Genomic DNA, 17,200 nt, shown 5'->3' on the forward strand with positions numbered 1-17,200 from the left:
GTCACTTTAATAAAAGTTGGCTCTTCAACATACAGTTTTAGGCTTTCCCACAGAGAGCAGAGAATGCCAAAGAGTTTGGTGCAGTTTTAAACTCAATCTTTCTCCCCTCTCTGTCCCTACACCTCACCCTTGTTATTATAATACTAATAAAACACTCTTGCTCCTTTATTTTAGAGAGTGGACAGCTCCTTCTTATTCAATTCTTGCCCTCTGTAACAAAAGGAGGCATTTAGCTGGCAATATGCAGAGAAAGCAGGGAAGTAGAGTAAAACATTTGTGCAGTAATGCACCTAGATTGAATGTGAAGACCTATGTATGAAAAGCAATAGTTTAAGTTTGGCTTAACTTACATGACTTGAAATCCTTCCTCTCAGCAAACAGACAGGGTGTGTCTGAATTACAGATCCAATGATGGGCGTTTCCTTTTAAAGAGAAGGTGGGTGTGTCACCTGTCCATCAAGCTAAGGCTGGGGGAGGAGTATCAGGTATAAAAGCTTGTTTATATCATTTGTGCACTGAGACCAATGCTGGGTGAGCTGGCTGGTCCTGAGAGAGCTGCACTATGTATAGCTAGTGTTTAGGGTCTCCATGATTGCTGTACAAGTATACGGTGTCAAACATTTACCATCCTGACAATAAAGCACCATAAAAAGGAAGTTGTTGTTCGCGTGTGCTTCTGCAGTAGCGGGCTCTTGCCACACCTCCCAGAACATGGTTACCTGAATCAGGAGAGCAACTCAATATGTTTCATACTTGTTTTCCCTGCAACAGTGCTGGAATTGAGCACACTGCAAGACATCAACATCACTTCAGTAGGGATGGTCCTTCAACACCAAGAACTGTGCTAAGAGCCAACTCTCTAATTCATGTAATGCAGGTGTGTCCTGGTGAGGGACTCTCCTTATAAGTGGGGCAGAAGTGATTAAGAAGAAATTGTCAGATGTGTACAAACCCTTTCAATTGCTCTGTTTGTGGAGCCTGGTGTCCTACAATGTGGCCATCGTCTTCAATACCTTACATTACATCTGCAAATAATGGCATCTCCAAAAACTCTCAGAAATGTTATATCTTCTGCTAAAGAGATCTCTTGTGTATGTGTTACCAGTCCTATAATACTGTATAACATTGTTGTTCTTTGCCATGTACCATGAATATTTCTTAAAAAATAAAACTGTTTCTTTACAGATCCAAAGGATAGCCTTGGCTATTACTTCCTAACACCATGGATTGGTATGTGACATGAGATGACAATCACTAACATAAGTAGACAGACTCTCCTTATAAATAGTTAACGGTAAACTTCCCAGAGCCCTGTTATCTAACTGAGGACCGTCCCCATTTCAGTGGTCAAAATGAGAAATGATCTACTGAGAAAGGTCGGGCTCTCTCTTTGGATATTGTCGGAATCACTTCCTGATTTTCAATTTGTGAATATTTGAAAGTATTTTAACATAGTCAATATCTGTCCCAAGTTCCTAGCTTCTCAATAACCGACAGAGTTTTGTCATTGACTGCGGATGTTATTTCTGTTTGTGGCTAAGGAGAAATTATTATGAAATTAAAAATAGACTTTAGAGGGGCACATACATTGTGGTCACGACCATGTACAGTTTCAGAAACTTGCCCGGTTCTATTTAATTCTATTAAATTTGGTGTCTTCTTAAGGTGCTGCTTATATAGTGGATTGTCTCTGTGTTTCATTAAAAATCTATTTGTCCCTCTTACTAAAATGCGATGTCAGTACATTAATCTCCGGTATTGTGTTTTACCATGGAGTGATTGCCCAATCTCACCCTATTTGCCTGGGTGTGGTGACCAGTGATAGTTTGACACTGGTGACCAGAAATAGTCATGACATTTGAGGGGAGATGGTTCTTCCCAGTGCCTTTACGCCTGTGGGTCTGGGTCATTCTAGAGGCACTAGGGGACAATGTGACCAAAATAGCCACCATCATAGTGCTGTGGTTTTCCCCATGCCCTTGAAAGATGAGTAAATTTGGGCACCATTTCTCATGTATATGGATTGGTGCTGGTTACTGCTTTACAGGAAGGATGCATGCTAGTTTTTCACCTGATTTAGTGGCAACCATTCCAGGCTATAGTACGTTTACTGGTCATTCATTTAGGGGTTGACGTTGCACCCTATTTTTTTATTTTAATGTATAGCTTTATTATTTTAAAATGGTAAAGATATCTGTTGAAGTTGTCGCCAGCCCTTTGGAGAGGGCAAAATATATAGAGATCTATCTGGAGATGCATCCAAGTCTAACTAGGACATATCTGCATGGGCCATGCTACTCTTGTGTGTGCGCACGCCCTTACGGTACTGAACTTGCTTGTACGTGCCCACAATCCTACTCTATAAAGGCATAAGTGCATTACGTTCAACTATAAATCCTCTTTTACAAGAAGCAAATGTACTTGCATCCAAATCTATATCAAGCCCTACATCTTATTTAAATTCAGTTCTGGCTGTTGTATACCTCCACTGCTTTGGCATAACTACTGTACAATGTTTGTGTTACTCAGGGAAAGGGCTGCTGGTGTTATCTGGCCAGAAATGGTTCCAGCACCGCAAGCTGCTGACTCCGGCATTCCATTATGATGTTCTCAAGCCGTACATCAGACTGATGTCAGATTGTGCTAACACCATGCTGGTAAGGATACAATAGGCTTGGCTGATGACTGAATTGACAATAATTTGATGGTGGCTGCTTAATAGTTGAAGCATCCTGATACATTGATTTTAGAAGGTACTGCAAATAAGAGACCAAAAAGAAAATTACATAAATCCATTAAAGATTCAGTAGTGTGATAGACCAAGCATGATGGTCCTCCACCTACTGTAAAACGAATAGTGAAACGTGATAATTAGCTTGTGGTCATAGAGCGCTGAGAGGAATTTGTGCATGTTGGATGTCTGCAGCGATTGGTTGGAAGGGAGTCTAATGTGGTTGGCTCTGATCTTCTGGTCTGGATCCATGGAGATGTCCAGAATAAAGTGGTGGGTACTGGTTTCTGTGTTCAGGTGGTGGTGGTTGAATAAAAGGTTAGAGTAGATTAGTGATAAAAGTGCAAGTGAATGAGAGAATGTGTACCACTAAAGGGGTAATAAAAGTGAAGATATAACATAATAAAGGTAGAGACAATGTGGTAAGGATATGGTGAGTGATGTTCAATGGAGAGCAGATTGGGGGTCTAACAGTGAAATGGAGTAGTATGACTGTTGAGTAATATATACTGGGTAACAGGTAGCAGGTGGGGAAATAATATGAATGGATAAGGCGAGCATGATGATACGGAAGTGTTCCAGGGAATACTAGTAATAGTAATAACAGAAATTAGAGGGGGTAAAATAAAGAGAATATATTAGCAATTGCCTATAATTAAAACTTCAATAAAACACAATCCAAGAAAAACATTGATTAACACACATTAAATAAATGAATAATAAATGATAAATAATTTTATGTTCACATTGTGGTGTTACAGTGCTAGTAGAATCTAAATGCGTTTTCCCAACACAAGTTTGATAGTATATTATTTATAATTTGTTACTCGATTTCATATTTATTTTTTCATCTTTTATTGTTTGTAGTTCCCTTTTATTTGACACCCTCAAATTATTGTTACTCCGAATACTGCTATTTCCTTTAGTATTCACTTTCCTCACTCTCACCTTGTCTATTCAGATTCTTCACTACCTACACCCCAATATACTGCTCAAGTCACATATCCCCATTTAACCATTAGACTCTCGCCACACTCACTAATGATATACTCAGTATTAGTATATCATTAGTGATGTGATGTGCAGTTCCTATAAAGTTAATTTAGTTTTTTGTTTTGATATTGCATCTTGTTTAGGATAAATTGGAGAAGTTGGTCCCAGAGCAGAAGCCAGTGGAGCTCTTCCATCATATCAGCCTGATGACCCTGGACACCATTATGAAATGTGCCTTCAGTTACCATAGCAGCTGCCAGAATGACAGGTTGGTATATGGTGAGCGTTTTGCAATATTCTGGCAAACCTGTGGTGCTCTAAAAACTGCACCAATCATATCTCATCATAATTTTTTTTTAAAAAAAAGTCTGTGTGTATCCATATCAAAGACAACAGCTAGACAATGTGACTACTTTATGTAAATGTTGGTGCATTGGCTAGGTTGACGAGGTTGTTATTGTCAACAATTGGGCTTCTGCCCTCTTCAGTCCATCGAGGCTTCCCTAACTAAAGTGTTCGTACCTGCTCAGGGCTAAGTAGAAGGGTCACTTCATGCTACTCATCCTCCTAGATCTCTCGGCAACTTTTGTTACAATCATCCACCCTCTTCTCCTGCACACTCTTCCCTCCCATTGACCTTTGCTGTGCTGCTCTCTCACCTCACATCTTTCTGAATGTTCCTTTGGTGCACATCCTCCCCTCCATCTATCATTTGGAGTCCCTCAAGACTCTGTTCTTGGCCCTCTCCTTTTATGTCTCTTTATATTTCTTCTTTTGGTGGATTAATATGTTTCTTTTGGCCTCCAATACTATATCTATTTAGATAACACCCAAATCTGTCTCCTCCCCTGACCTCTCTCCTTCTATTTTATTCCTTTAGGCCTCTCCTCCATGTCCACTTGGATGTCCCAATGCTACTTAAGATTCAACATGTCTAAATTTAAGGTCATTACCTTCCTTCCTCTCTGTCACTGTCACCCCTCTAGTCTCCCTCACTGGTTACAACATCACACTCTCCCCAGTCCCCACCAATGGCAGCTGTCTTGGCGTCGTCCATGACTCAGCCTCTGCTTTTTTTTATAATGCATAGGCACAAGGTAACACTGGAATATGACAGTCTGAGGCAATGCAGTACATTATAGTACACTGAAGATATTTCTGGTGCAAGGATAGGCAATGCAAGGTAGAAAGTAATGTCTCTTGTAACAAGGCTGGTGCAAAGGTTCAATGTCCAATAATAACTGTGACGCACTACCGGAGAGCAAAGGATAATTATCACAGTCCATGTATGCAGACAACAAAAGCAATGCCAGGAAAAAAGCAAACTAAATGAGGCAGCCGGGTCTCAGGTGACAAGAATGACACAGAACCATAACCAGTAAAACTGTATGGCACAGTCCAGAAATCGGGATACAAATGTTGAAACCAGAACTGATACAATGACAGGAACAAACAGGTGAAGTTACAGGAGCCAAAAGCCCATGACAGGAACAAAGAGGTAAGGATACAGGAACCAAGAGCATGAGTGTCAAGAGCTACCAAATACTATCACTGGCCATGTCGGGGTTTAAATACTGCAGTATTCCTATAAATGCACAGGTAAGGCACACCTGCACTGCAGCTCAGAACTAATTTAAAGTAGCTCAAGTGCATAGCAGAACTGGGCACTTAGCAGGATACAGGGCAGATTTAACCCTAACAAAGACTGCTCTTTCACTCTCACCTCTACACTGATTACTCCCTCTGTGTACTGTGCGCTGTCATCCTGTCCCACAAGCTCCTATTTTTTCAAAATTGTTCTCACTTTATATTTTAATATTTCATGAGCTGGGTCCTCTCTACTGTTTCATGTTTGCACCTTCTCAGTCAACCTCATATGTACTATTTCTGTTTCTACATATGGTTTGCTTTTGAATGATTTGTTATACTGACTGAAGTTCTGAATCGTTTTGCGGTGTGTTATAAATAAATCATTATGATAATTCTTTAAAAATGTTTGCTATACTTTAAAAAAAGCTTGTTTGCAATGTTTACACAAAATAACTGCTTTTTATTTATGGTTTTCTTGACTTCCAATGATTTTTCTGTCACTATCAAGAAAACACATTAGTTACTAACTTCAGTGCTCCATTGACAACAATACCAACTTTGGCACCCGGTATCCATAACATAGTACTTTGCGTCTTCAAAGAATTTCCTCAAACACTTGGAATTTACTTCCATTTTCCCCTTTTGCAGTGAAAATGACTACATTAACGCTGTGTATGAGCTCACCTACCTGGTGCGTCAAAGATCTCGCTGTTTTCCATATCATAATGACTTCATTTTCTACCTAAGCCCACATGGGTTTCGCTTTCGGAGAGCACTGAAAATTGTTCACCAACACACGTGTGAGTATAAACTTTTACATTTTTTCTTTTTAATTTGTTGGGGATGTGCGGGTTATAATATTCTAATAAGCCTAGAAACTTGAAATAGTTTATAAAATATTATTAAAAGCTCTTATACAATATTATAATAATTGCAGCCCTGGTTTAAGAAGAATGGGGGAAGTGAGATAGAGCTAAAGGAATTTCAACATTTGTTTATTTTTACCATACAGTCCTGTGTTTTTGTTTTGTTTGTTTTTTTTGCAAAATGAGATGTGGCCTGAGTGGATTATGTGTGGTCAGGGCAAATTGGGAGCATGTCTGACTGGAACAAGGTGTGGCAATGGCAGAAATGAAGGAAGGGGGAAAAAAGGCCAACGTGGTCATGGCTGGACAGTTAGGGGAGTGGACATCTGTCCTGAGTTTTGCAATGACAATTTTAGTCAGTGAAAAAAATAAGTCTGCAGGATGCGGCCTATTATAGAGTGGGCGTGGCTTTGTGAAAGGGTGGGGTTTAGATGTGTTAAGCTGTGAATTAGCAAGAACCATTGCCATAAGGATCAGGGATGCCTAAGCTGTGTTTCCCAAGCGTTATTATAAAGTGTAGACTGTTGGTCATCATCATTTATTTATATAGCGCCACTAATTCCGCAGCACTGTACAGAGAACGCATTCACATCAGTCCCTGCTCCATTGGAGCTTACAGTCTAAATTCCCTAACAGCGCACAAAGACAGACAGGGTCAATTTATAAGCAGCCAATTAACCTATCAGTATGTTTTTGGTGTGTGGGAGGAAACCCACACAAACACGGGGAGAAAATACAAACTCCTCACAGAAAAGGCCATAGTCGGGAATTGAACTCATGACCACAGTGCTGTGAGGCAGAAGTGCTAACCACTGAGCCACCGTGCTGCCCCAGAGTCACAACTCTGATTTACCATCTATAGGGCATGCTTTTGGAGCATTGAGTGAGCTTCGTAAAATATCTTTTTAAAATGCTTTCAGATTTTACAGTTGACTCTAAAATTAGTTTATACAGTTCAGTTCATAAAGGCCATGTTTTGTGCTATGTATTGTTGTGAGATCTGGACTTGACATTGAAAATTAAAAGTTTCAAATCATGTTGCTTGTATTTTTTTTTTTTCTATGTACAGTACAAGGATTAGAACATGGTGTTGGCTGGCCCCATAGTAAAATCTAGAAGAGGGGTCTGAGTAGCTAATACACAATAAAGATCTTACACTGCACATGCCCCATGTATGCTAAGAAGAGACCAACATTCTGTTCTTCTGATAGGAGAATGGGGGATATTGGTGGGAGAACTCTTATCTCTGGGCCCCATAACAGATACACCCCCTGAAGTGTTTCTAGTTCCGTCACTGCATAGTATTGATATTTTCTTCCTTATGGTAATCCCTACATCTCATTTCTTCCATTATAGGTAAAGTAATAGAGCAACGAAAAGAAGCTCTTAAACAGGAGATGGAGCTTGAGAAGATCAAGCAGAAGCGACACTTGGATTTTCTGGACATTCTTTTGTGTGCCAAGGTACATTTTTGACCTCTCAATTTCAGTAGCTTGGAAGTTTGGGGTCATAATTAATGATATAGGGGTATTCTTAAAATAAAATTATAATTTACACAATGCTTTAGGCTAGAGCAATGTCAACAGTTAGTTTTATAGAAATGTATGGTTAAGAAACTTTTTCAATAATGACAATATTCAATCATTTCTTCTGTACGGTATGGAAGAACTTTTTGCTAGGTCGGTGAGGTGGGCCCAGCAGTTGAGTGTTACTCCCCTTGAAACTTAGCTTGACTGTGTTTTCCCAGCCTATAGAGTTAAATTAGCTTTATCCAGGCAATTGTGGTCTGTGTTTTCCAAGGTAATTAGAAGTTAGTAAGTTAGAAAAAGTGATCTTCAAATCCCATCAAACCCTGACCGCCAACTGTAGCACTGAGCATGCTGGTGCTTGCAGAACTACAATTGTCAGCATTCTTGCCTATTTACACTGCATTTTGAGTTGCATGTATATTAAGAGGCCCTTGGTTTTGTTTTTAAGTGTTTTAAAGTTCTGAATTATTAGAAAAGTGAACCATTTAACTTAATAACACTTTCATTATGGAATATTATTTTTGGCATACTGTAGCTCTTTAACAATATGCTCATACTATAAAAAATATGAACCCCCATTAAGTTAACATTTTAACTTGCACACCTTTAAAAATGATTAACATGGTGTAAAAGTGTAACGAAAATGACTCTTGATTTTTGGTCGAAGTCAATTCTATAGAATAACCGCAGAGATTCCTAGTGACAAAATAACAGAGGTATTTCTAGGACGCCTGTCTACTGAACATGTTCTCTATAACTCATCAGGATGAAAACGGTCAGGGTCTGTCAGATGAGGATCTGCGGGCAGAGGTGGACACCTTCATGTTTGAAGGACATGATACGACAGCCAGCGGAATCTCCTGGATATTATACTGTATGGCCAAGTACCCCGAGCACCAGGAGAAATGCCGGGAGGAGATCGGAGAGGTCCTGGGGGAGCGGAGCACCGTAGAGTGGTGAGAACTTATCACTCTTTCTTGATCCAAGATAATCTGTAACAAATGTATTTACCTAGCACTGCCGCACATTGGTCAGCATTGCTGACTCAAAGCTCTGAGGCTATAGCTTTGATTCTGACCAGGGCACTGGTCTCTGTGTGGAGCTTGTATGTTTTACCTGTGTTTTGTGTGGATTTCCTCCAGGTACTCTGGCTTACTCCCACAATCCAAGAACATTCTGTTAGGTTAGTATTAGTTTGTGTAGTAGAATTAGACTGTAGGCTCCATTGGGACAGTAACTGAAGTGAATGATTAAATATTCACTGTGTAATATGTTGGAGCTATACAAATAAAGGTCACTCATAATAGATTGTATCTGCATGAGGAAGTGGACTATCTGTGTCTCTGGGAACTGGCACTGACATGGGCAGGACGGTGGCTCAGTGGTTAGCACTTCTGCCTCACAGCACTGGGGTCATGAGTTCGATTCCCGACCATGGCCTTATCTGTGTGGAGTTTGTATGTTCTCCCCATGTTTGTGTGGGTTTCTTCTGGGTGCTCCGGTTTCCTCCCACTCTCCAAAAACATACTGATAGGTTAATTGTCTGCTATCAAATTGCCCTTAATCTCATTGTCTGTGTGTGTATGTTAGGAGATTTAAATTGTAAGCCCCAATGAGGCAGGGACTGATGTGAGTGAGTTCTCTGTACAGCGCTGCGGAATTAGTGGTGCTATATAAATAAATTGATGATGGTGATGACTCTATTGTGGGGTAATGTATAATGGCCCTCATGTTTTCCACCAGAGGGACCTGGACCTAAGTGCTGGAGGACCAAATGTCATGGCTCCCAAAGGAGCCTTACCCGGCAGCCACTGACTAACAAACAAGGGAAGCACCAACTAACAAGAGAAGCACAAAACACAAGACTAGTCAAATGTCAGGGCAGGCAGCAGGGAAAAGAATAGGACAGACTGAGCTCAGGGCAGGCACATAATAAGGAGAGTTAGGAAACGTTGCTGAGGTCAGGATGTGGGAAACAGCATGGAAATGATTATGCATTTTTACACAGCAGGGTAACATGATCAACAGGCCAGGTAACACTGAGGGGGTCACAGGTGTAAATAATGAATAATTTGGTTCCACAAAGAACTCAGAGCAAGTAGACAGTAGTGAACCAGAAAACAGATAACAATAAGATGGCAAAAATGTACAGGAATCCGTATAAATGAAAACATGGCAAAGACAAAGGCCGGTATGTGGAAGATTGTAGGCAGTTGTAATGTGTGGGGGGACATGGGTACGAGTTGTAAGGACCCACTGCCAGACACCCCACATTTCACCACTGTGGGTAGCTGCCCAAGTGCACCTATACACTGAGCAAAGAGGCTAAATAACATGGGTGTTCAAGTGTCAGACATACTGGTAAGCTTGCAATGAATACCAGTTCAGAGCAACTTAACCACTATAATATAGTAGATACCTTCTTATCCAGGTCCCTCCACACATTAGTCATTCTAGATGCCTAGAAAAAACACTAATGGTTAAACTTTTGCTATGTCACAGTATGTGGTGAATTCAATTACTAGCAAAGTCCCGTTGGAGTCTTGCATGACGAGACTACGCTGATGTTGGAGTCTACTCACTGATGATGTTGGAGTCTACTTGCTGATGTCTACTCGCAGTAGTATGAGGGAAAATCGGCAATATTTTACTTAACGGAATACGCACAATTTTATGCAGGCACACATCAAGTGAGGCTCTGTCGGGACTTTGCATTGAATTGAATTTTCCCTATAAACAATATACTTAATATTATTCATCATTTTGTGTGTGTGTGCACAGGGAAGATCTGGGTAAGATGCCATACACCACCATGTGTATTAAGGAGAGTATGCGGCTCTATCCACCGGTGCCAGGAATAGCTCGTGAGCTCAGCCAGCCAATCACATTCTGTGATGGGCGGAGCCTGCCCAAAGGTCAGTCACTATTTCTACCTTTAAAAATTACATTCCATGTACACTACACTTTAATAAACATTCAATGTACACTGTCTGTAGTGTCAATATACACTAGTCTGCAGACTAGTCATGACTACACTTATTGTACCTTAATCTTTTGTTCCTGTAACTTCTTTATGGTAGATCTTAAGGTATGTTTTGGATCATTGTCTTGCTGAAATAGTCAACTGTCCTTCATCTTCACCTTTTACGGAGTCTGGGACATTCGCTTTTAGAATTGTTTGATATTTAGTAGAATCCACTCATACTTTTTTTTCTTGGACAATATTGCGTCTACGAACATAAGACACCCTATTATCACCCTATTGCTTAGCAAATGACAAAGTGTTTATTTTCCACCAAATGCATCTTTCATGTTCTGGGCAAAATGTAAAATGATTTTTGTTCCAAAAGGTTTCTATCTTCAGACATTGTGATGAGGTTGTAGGAAAGGTTTATTTCTGGTAACTCTTCCATGCAGATACAGTTTTTTGGAAGTAATGCTCTACTATGACCCAGGGCATGATTAATGGTTCAGGCCGACCTTGACTAATATGCTAGTAGCGCCCCCTCACCTACCTCGCCAGTCTAATACGCAACATGTAAAATGAACTTGTCTTTATTGTAAAATCCAGCTTCTTTAATCACCTCACAAAAGTTTGTCCGCTCCACTTGGCTTTTTGAAAGGGTCACGGACATCTTTGTCACTAATTTCATTAAATTCAGAACTGTATAGCAGAGCAGGGGCATGAACGAACCTAGCTGAAGATGTGAAGGTGGTAGGGGGTGTCGCGGCTGCACCTCTCGCCAACCTTGTCAGTCCTACTAATCCTCATGCACCCACCAAAGCATGAGTCATGGGGCTAGATTTACTAAGCTGCAGGTTTGAAAAAGTAGGGATGTTGCCTATAGCAACCAATCAGATTCTAGCTTTCATTTATTTAGTACTTTTTACAAAATGACAGCTAGAATCTGATTGGTTGCTATAGGCAACATCCCCACTTTTTCAAACCCGCAGCTTAGTAAATCTAGCCCATTGTCTTCAGCCTTTACCATGGGAATACGTCAAGATTAAAACCTTACTACAGTTTTCTTTCATGATTTCTTTTTTACTTTGGAGAACTGCAGCCTAGTCGGCCTGTTGGATAATCATGCCCGTGCGGACCACTATAGGTTAAACCTTTCTTCATGTGCTTTCAAGTGATAAATAGTTTCTGATCTTTCCTTTGATTTGAACAGTTCCCCTTAACTTTAATTTCTTAATGTTTCTAATAATGTAAATTCCAAGCCCAAAGTATGTAGATGTTTTGTTTGTAGCCTTCTCCTGCTTTGCAACCATAAATTATGATTATTTGAAAGTCCTCTGTCAGCTACTCAGAAAAGATTTTGGGTGTTGAGAAGTTAGAAGGACAGAATATTTAGTCAACTTTGAAATTGTTTTCACCTGGTTTAATTCAAGGCCTAACTTGTCAATCAAATTCTTATATATTTAAATATATTAATGACTCAACTGGAAGGGTGCCCAAACATTTGTACATGCCCCATGTCCGTTGTCCGTTACTTTTTCAATATGTAAAAGTCCTCAAATAGATATGTCTGCGCATTTTAATAAACAATTGTGATGTCCTTTTTGCGTTTGTACCCTGCAGAGGTTTTAGAGATTTGATGCATATTGAAATAAGCATAAAAATTGCATAAAAAGTTTTTTTTTTGTTATTTTATTAATATATTGTATATTGGTAGTAGATATTCTGAAATGGGGAACCTGTGCATGATTTCTTACTTATTTCTTTGATGTTTAACTTTTATGGTGTTAAACAATAATAATTTAAATATTGACCATAACTGTGATATAAACCTGTGTTATGTTAAACTTTTATCTTTTTTTTTTAATAATAGGAACGACTGTTTTTCTGAGCATATATTCCATTAATAGGCATTCCAGCATGTGGGACGATCCAGAGGTAAATTAGGGTGTATATATTGATTTTTATTTTTTTAAAGGAGTTCTCTTCGAGTGAACTTTTCACTAAAATTAGGCCCCCCCCACCCTCCCTCCCCAGAAGCACACTTTTATAGAGGTCTACTCCTGGGACCCTCAGTTACCTCCATAGAGCCACCGGTTAACGCTGGTGAATAAGATACACAGGCAGCTTTTATGTACAGGAAATATCTTTCAGTGTGGTCCACGACTGATGGTTTCGTGGCCATCCAATCAAGAGCTGAGCTGGACTCTGACCTCTATGCCACAACAGATTTGTGTGGCTTGTGCAGCAATTTTAACAGTGTAGCTCTGTGCGAGTCTGGAGCAAGATAGGGGGTAACCTTACCTTAGTGCTACCTAAGGGAAAATGTACCCTAAAAATTGGACAAAAATTGGACAACCACTTTAAGACCATTTCACCAATACAGGTACTTCAACCTCTTATAGGATAATTAACCTGCTACCTAAAATTTTTAGGATATAGAAGTCATTATATGACTTGTAATATCATTGGCAATCATCTACAGTAGGGGGTATGTTAATCCCTATAATATATATGTGGGGATCTAATGCAATACCAGCTACAGACAACAGGTGGCAGTGCACTGACAACTGCACATTCTTTTTCACTTACTGCAATTTCACTCCTAGCAATCTTTGCATGGGCAAAATTGGATTTTTGTTTCGCTGCTGGTGCTTCAAGGGGCTTATTTTATTTGCCTGTTTTTGGCTTCAGCTTCATCCCTCCTATGATTCTACATTCACCAACCCATCAGCTTTGTCGCTCATGACCCATCCTCAGGAGTTGGAGATTTAGCCAGATGTGGTGTGCCTAACCCAGTCCAGTGTTTCTCTCCAGGGAGCAACCAGCACCGTGACCATCAAGACACTTCTAGAGTTTCTTAGTCAGTAGGGTGTGAGGTCACTGTTTCTACAGATAGAATTGACATTAATTCATAATATATAATCTAGTTTACATATATCAATATAATTTGTTGGGGCACCTGTTCTTAAAAAGAAATAAATAATGGCAAAAAAACGTCAGTCAAAAATATGTGACATGCCAATCTTTGCAGCTTTTGAAGCTCTCTAAGCCAGAAACCTATGGATATAAATTCCACAATAACTTAGGAGCCACAAATTACATAATGTGTTCTATGGTTAGAAAGAGAAAAATTAAACCAATCCGCTCCAAGGTCTGGACAAACCTCAATTAAATATGTTTAATTATAATACATGCTTTGAGGGGGTGCTCTCATAACTAGAAATATCTAGAGAATAACAGATACAGGGGATAATAAATATCAACTGAACAAAGTAGTGTGTGAGGCACTCCTGTCCGAAAAAAAAATATTCAATATAAAATCAACTTTATTGATATGTACTTAAATTTTTTTTGACATAGACAAATAACTAAATCCCACCTGGATCGGTGAATTAAAATATACAAGTGAATAGAATTGAAAATATGTGTAAAGAGAATTAAAAGATGACCCAGAAAAAGGGGGGTGGCCGATCAATATTTTCAAATGAAACTGGTATTGCACTATAGTTGGTATTTATAGTTAAGGTCTGGTCCTATAGTTATATATTCCTGTTTTAACAATTCATAAGACCATCAAGACCTGATATAAAGTGTCTCTCCAGAAAAAGCCTAGGCAATTATCACTATGACTAACATGAAATGGTATGAAATCCGCATAAATTGAGATCCGAGCGTGTCTTTATGTGTGAAACGCTTCCATTATTTTTAAAACTCTCATAATGTATGGGTAAGAGGAAATTCCAAATATGTTATATTAATATTTTGATTCAATAATAATGGTAGCGGGCGGTTCCGTTGGATTGATACATCATCAGAGGGACACACACATAATGTGTTCTATGTCAGCCAACAGCCAGTCAGGCAATTTAAATATATACGCAATGTTGCATATCTGCTGGCATTGGAATTCTACAATTTACTTTTTGTTTTTTCATGCCAATTACTCTACTTCTGTGCAGTTTCCGGGCTTAAGTGTGTTAAAAAGCATTTACAATCCTCTCTAAAAACATTAGTAAAAACATAAACCAAAAACTCCTCTTAATTGTGAGTGTGAACGTAGCCTGAAATGTATCTGGAAATCATTCAGGAGTTTAAATTGATAGATGTATGTATATGTTTTCAGGTTTTTGACCCACTGAGATTTTCACCTGAGTGTTCAACCAGAAGACATGCCTACAGCTTCCTTCCCTTCTCAGCGGGACCAAGGTATAAATTATTCTACATGGCTAATCCTCAATATGTATTATGGGTGACGTATGCTCCAATACCTGTCAGAAAGCAAATACTGAAATAGTACCATTGTTTTTGTGATTCATTCAGAGTCATTCATTGTAGTTCTAAGTATTATTTAGACCCCAATTTCCATTTCCTTTCCTCACAGTTCCCAACGTTCATAAATGCAGATGGTGTTTGATTATTGCTGTTTTGGTTAATATTGAAGGTTCTCTGTTTGCGTTATAATTGTTAAGTGTTTTTATAAATATTTTTATTTTTAACATTTTTTTAAATAAGTTGTTTAAGTAATAGAGTTTAATAGTTTTGCACCATGAACATTACATTACTGTGTTCAAAGTTCATCACTGCAGAAGCTAAAATGGATAAATTTAAACTTAAATGCGACTGATCTGGTTCACGAAAGCGAAAAGACTCTAACATGATAGATCCACATTGCTTCGAATTTTTGTACTGATTCGTGGAACCAGTTTGAGAAATTATAGATGGGCTGTTCGATCATCTCTAGTTCCCACTGATTATTGATTGAAATAGAAAGGAATCATCCCTGCACTGCTTTACAGTGTGATTCAGTTGTCCTAAAAATAGCCCTTTAAATAACACAACTCAGCCCGGTACAGTAAAAATCAGGGACCATTTACAGACATGGTTTTTCATATGTGGGAGGGACTTATGGGCTTTAAACATCCAATGAAATATATAAAACATTTTAATTTTGGAAAGCAATAAACAAATACAACACAGCTTCATCTACTCTGTATTCAGTCCAGAGCTTCTGCTAGTAACCAATATGCAGAGTACTGACCATCTTCTTGTCAGATATACAATACAGAGACCTCATTTACAAAGCGCACTAGATGTGCATCACAAAATGCCTTGGTTGCCTTTGGTCTACCCATTTCACATTACTGTGCACACCTACCCTCCACTCTTGGACTCCTCTTCATAATAGAAGTGTCCCTAATTTGCAGAAGTTTTTTAAAAATAAAAATAATGAAGTGCATGGCGCAAAATTGTCCCATTAAAATATAATCTACCACATTATAAACAGGTATTTCATTAAATATAATTTTTCAATTTATCTCCTAAAATACTGCTCAGTGAAGTATCTCTTTATGACTTAAATAATCATGTGAGAAAAGGGAAAGTTGGGACTGCTATTATTACTTGTGGATCTTGTGCGTGTTTGGAAATTTGGGGCAATGAAATGCATTTCTTTTGCCAAAGAGTAACAGAAAGGCACAAAATGCGTTACATTAATAAGATGTCATCTGAGCTCCTCCAGCTCAAAGCTGGTGCAAAAAAAGTGGAGAAAGCGTGCACCCTTCTAAAAATGCAGCCCTCATTGTTGTGCCTACACTGTACATTGTGAGGAACACCCAGCTCCTCTTTCTCCACAAACATATACACTTTGGTGGAAATTGGATACTATTTTTTTCTCCAAATATAGGCAGATAACAGAAGTAGTGTCTCGCAGGTATTTTTTTCTAGTAGTGTTATGGGAAATGGTCTATTTAAGCACCAGCACACTGAGGTAGCCATTTTTATATCCCGCCCCCTCACACAGTCCTATGACTCGGGCCTGTCGGCTCCTTAATAACTAGAGCCCTTACTGAAGCAATACCCTGATCGCATTACCAGATGTAATGAGGTATATAAGTCACACTTGCCAACTTTGGAGATCACCCCTGCAGGAGATCTCCAATGTTGGCCATGTCTTGGGGGTGTGGCCACACTAATTGTGTCATTAGGCCACGCCCCCTGCCATACAATACCAATTTTGGCCTATTATATCAGGGGGCAGGGCCAGGAAGATGTAATTAGCCCCACCCCACCCAGGATTCGGGAGGTTGCCCTGCTCTCCCACAAAGCTCCCAAAAATTCTGGGAGAGTAGGCAACTATGATATAAGTTCAGTTCACAAAATGGCTGCCTCCACTATGTATATGTAACAAGTGCTGTTTAATTGGTGAAATGTGTAAATAATTAGATGCAAGAAAATATAACATTTTTGTCTTATTTCCCAGAAACTGCATTGGACAGAACTTTGCTATGAATGAGCTGAAAGTTGCCCTTGCTCTGACATTACAGAGATTTGAACTGAGTCCAGTCCAAGGCAAAGAACCATTAAAAATACCTCAGATAGTCCTACGTTCCTTGAATGGCATTCACGTGAATCTGAAGATTATACAAAGAAAAGCATGAATGTAGACTATAATTTTTTTGATATTATAAATGTACTGTATGTGTCTGTCTTATTGCACTGTATACTTTTCTCAGAAAAATAAATAGAA

At 39.1% G+C, this 17,200-nt stretch overlaps 1 protein-coding gene across 1 annotated transcript in view; it reads left to right on the forward strand.

The window, feature by feature from the left end:
* LOC142100012 (cytochrome P450 4B1-like) overlaps positions 1 to 17,200 on the forward strand; it is a 28,794-nt gene extending 11,594 nt beyond the window's left edge. Inside the window, exons 3-12 of the mRNA XM_075184013.1 lie at positions 1,186 to 1,230; positions 2,530 to 2,657; positions 3,868 to 3,992; positions 5,963 to 6,114; positions 7,537 to 7,643; positions 8,475 to 8,665; positions 10,491 to 10,624; positions 12,545 to 12,609; positions 14,798 to 14,880; positions 16,934 to 17,200. Of these exons, the coding sequence (XP_075040114.1) occupies positions 1,186 to 1,230; positions 2,530 to 2,657; positions 3,868 to 3,992; positions 5,963 to 6,114; positions 7,537 to 7,643; positions 8,475 to 8,665; positions 10,491 to 10,624; positions 12,545 to 12,609; positions 14,798 to 14,880; positions 16,934 to 17,111 (1,208 nt within the window). The 3' untranslated portion in view covers positions 17,112 to 17,200. The remainder of the gene's footprint in view (positions 1 to 1,185; positions 1,231 to 2,529; positions 2,658 to 3,867; positions 3,993 to 5,962; positions 6,115 to 7,536; positions 7,644 to 8,474; positions 8,666 to 10,490; positions 10,625 to 12,544; positions 12,610 to 14,797; positions 14,881 to 16,933) is intronic.

This window comes from Mixophyes fleayi, chromosome 8 (assembly GCF_038048845.1).
Source record: "Mixophyes fleayi isolate aMixFle1 chromosome 8, aMixFle1.hap1, whole genome shotgun sequence".
In the NCBI taxonomy this organism is placed as follows: Eukaryota; Metazoa; Chordata; class Amphibia; order Anura; family Limnodynastidae; genus Mixophyes; species Mixophyes fleayi.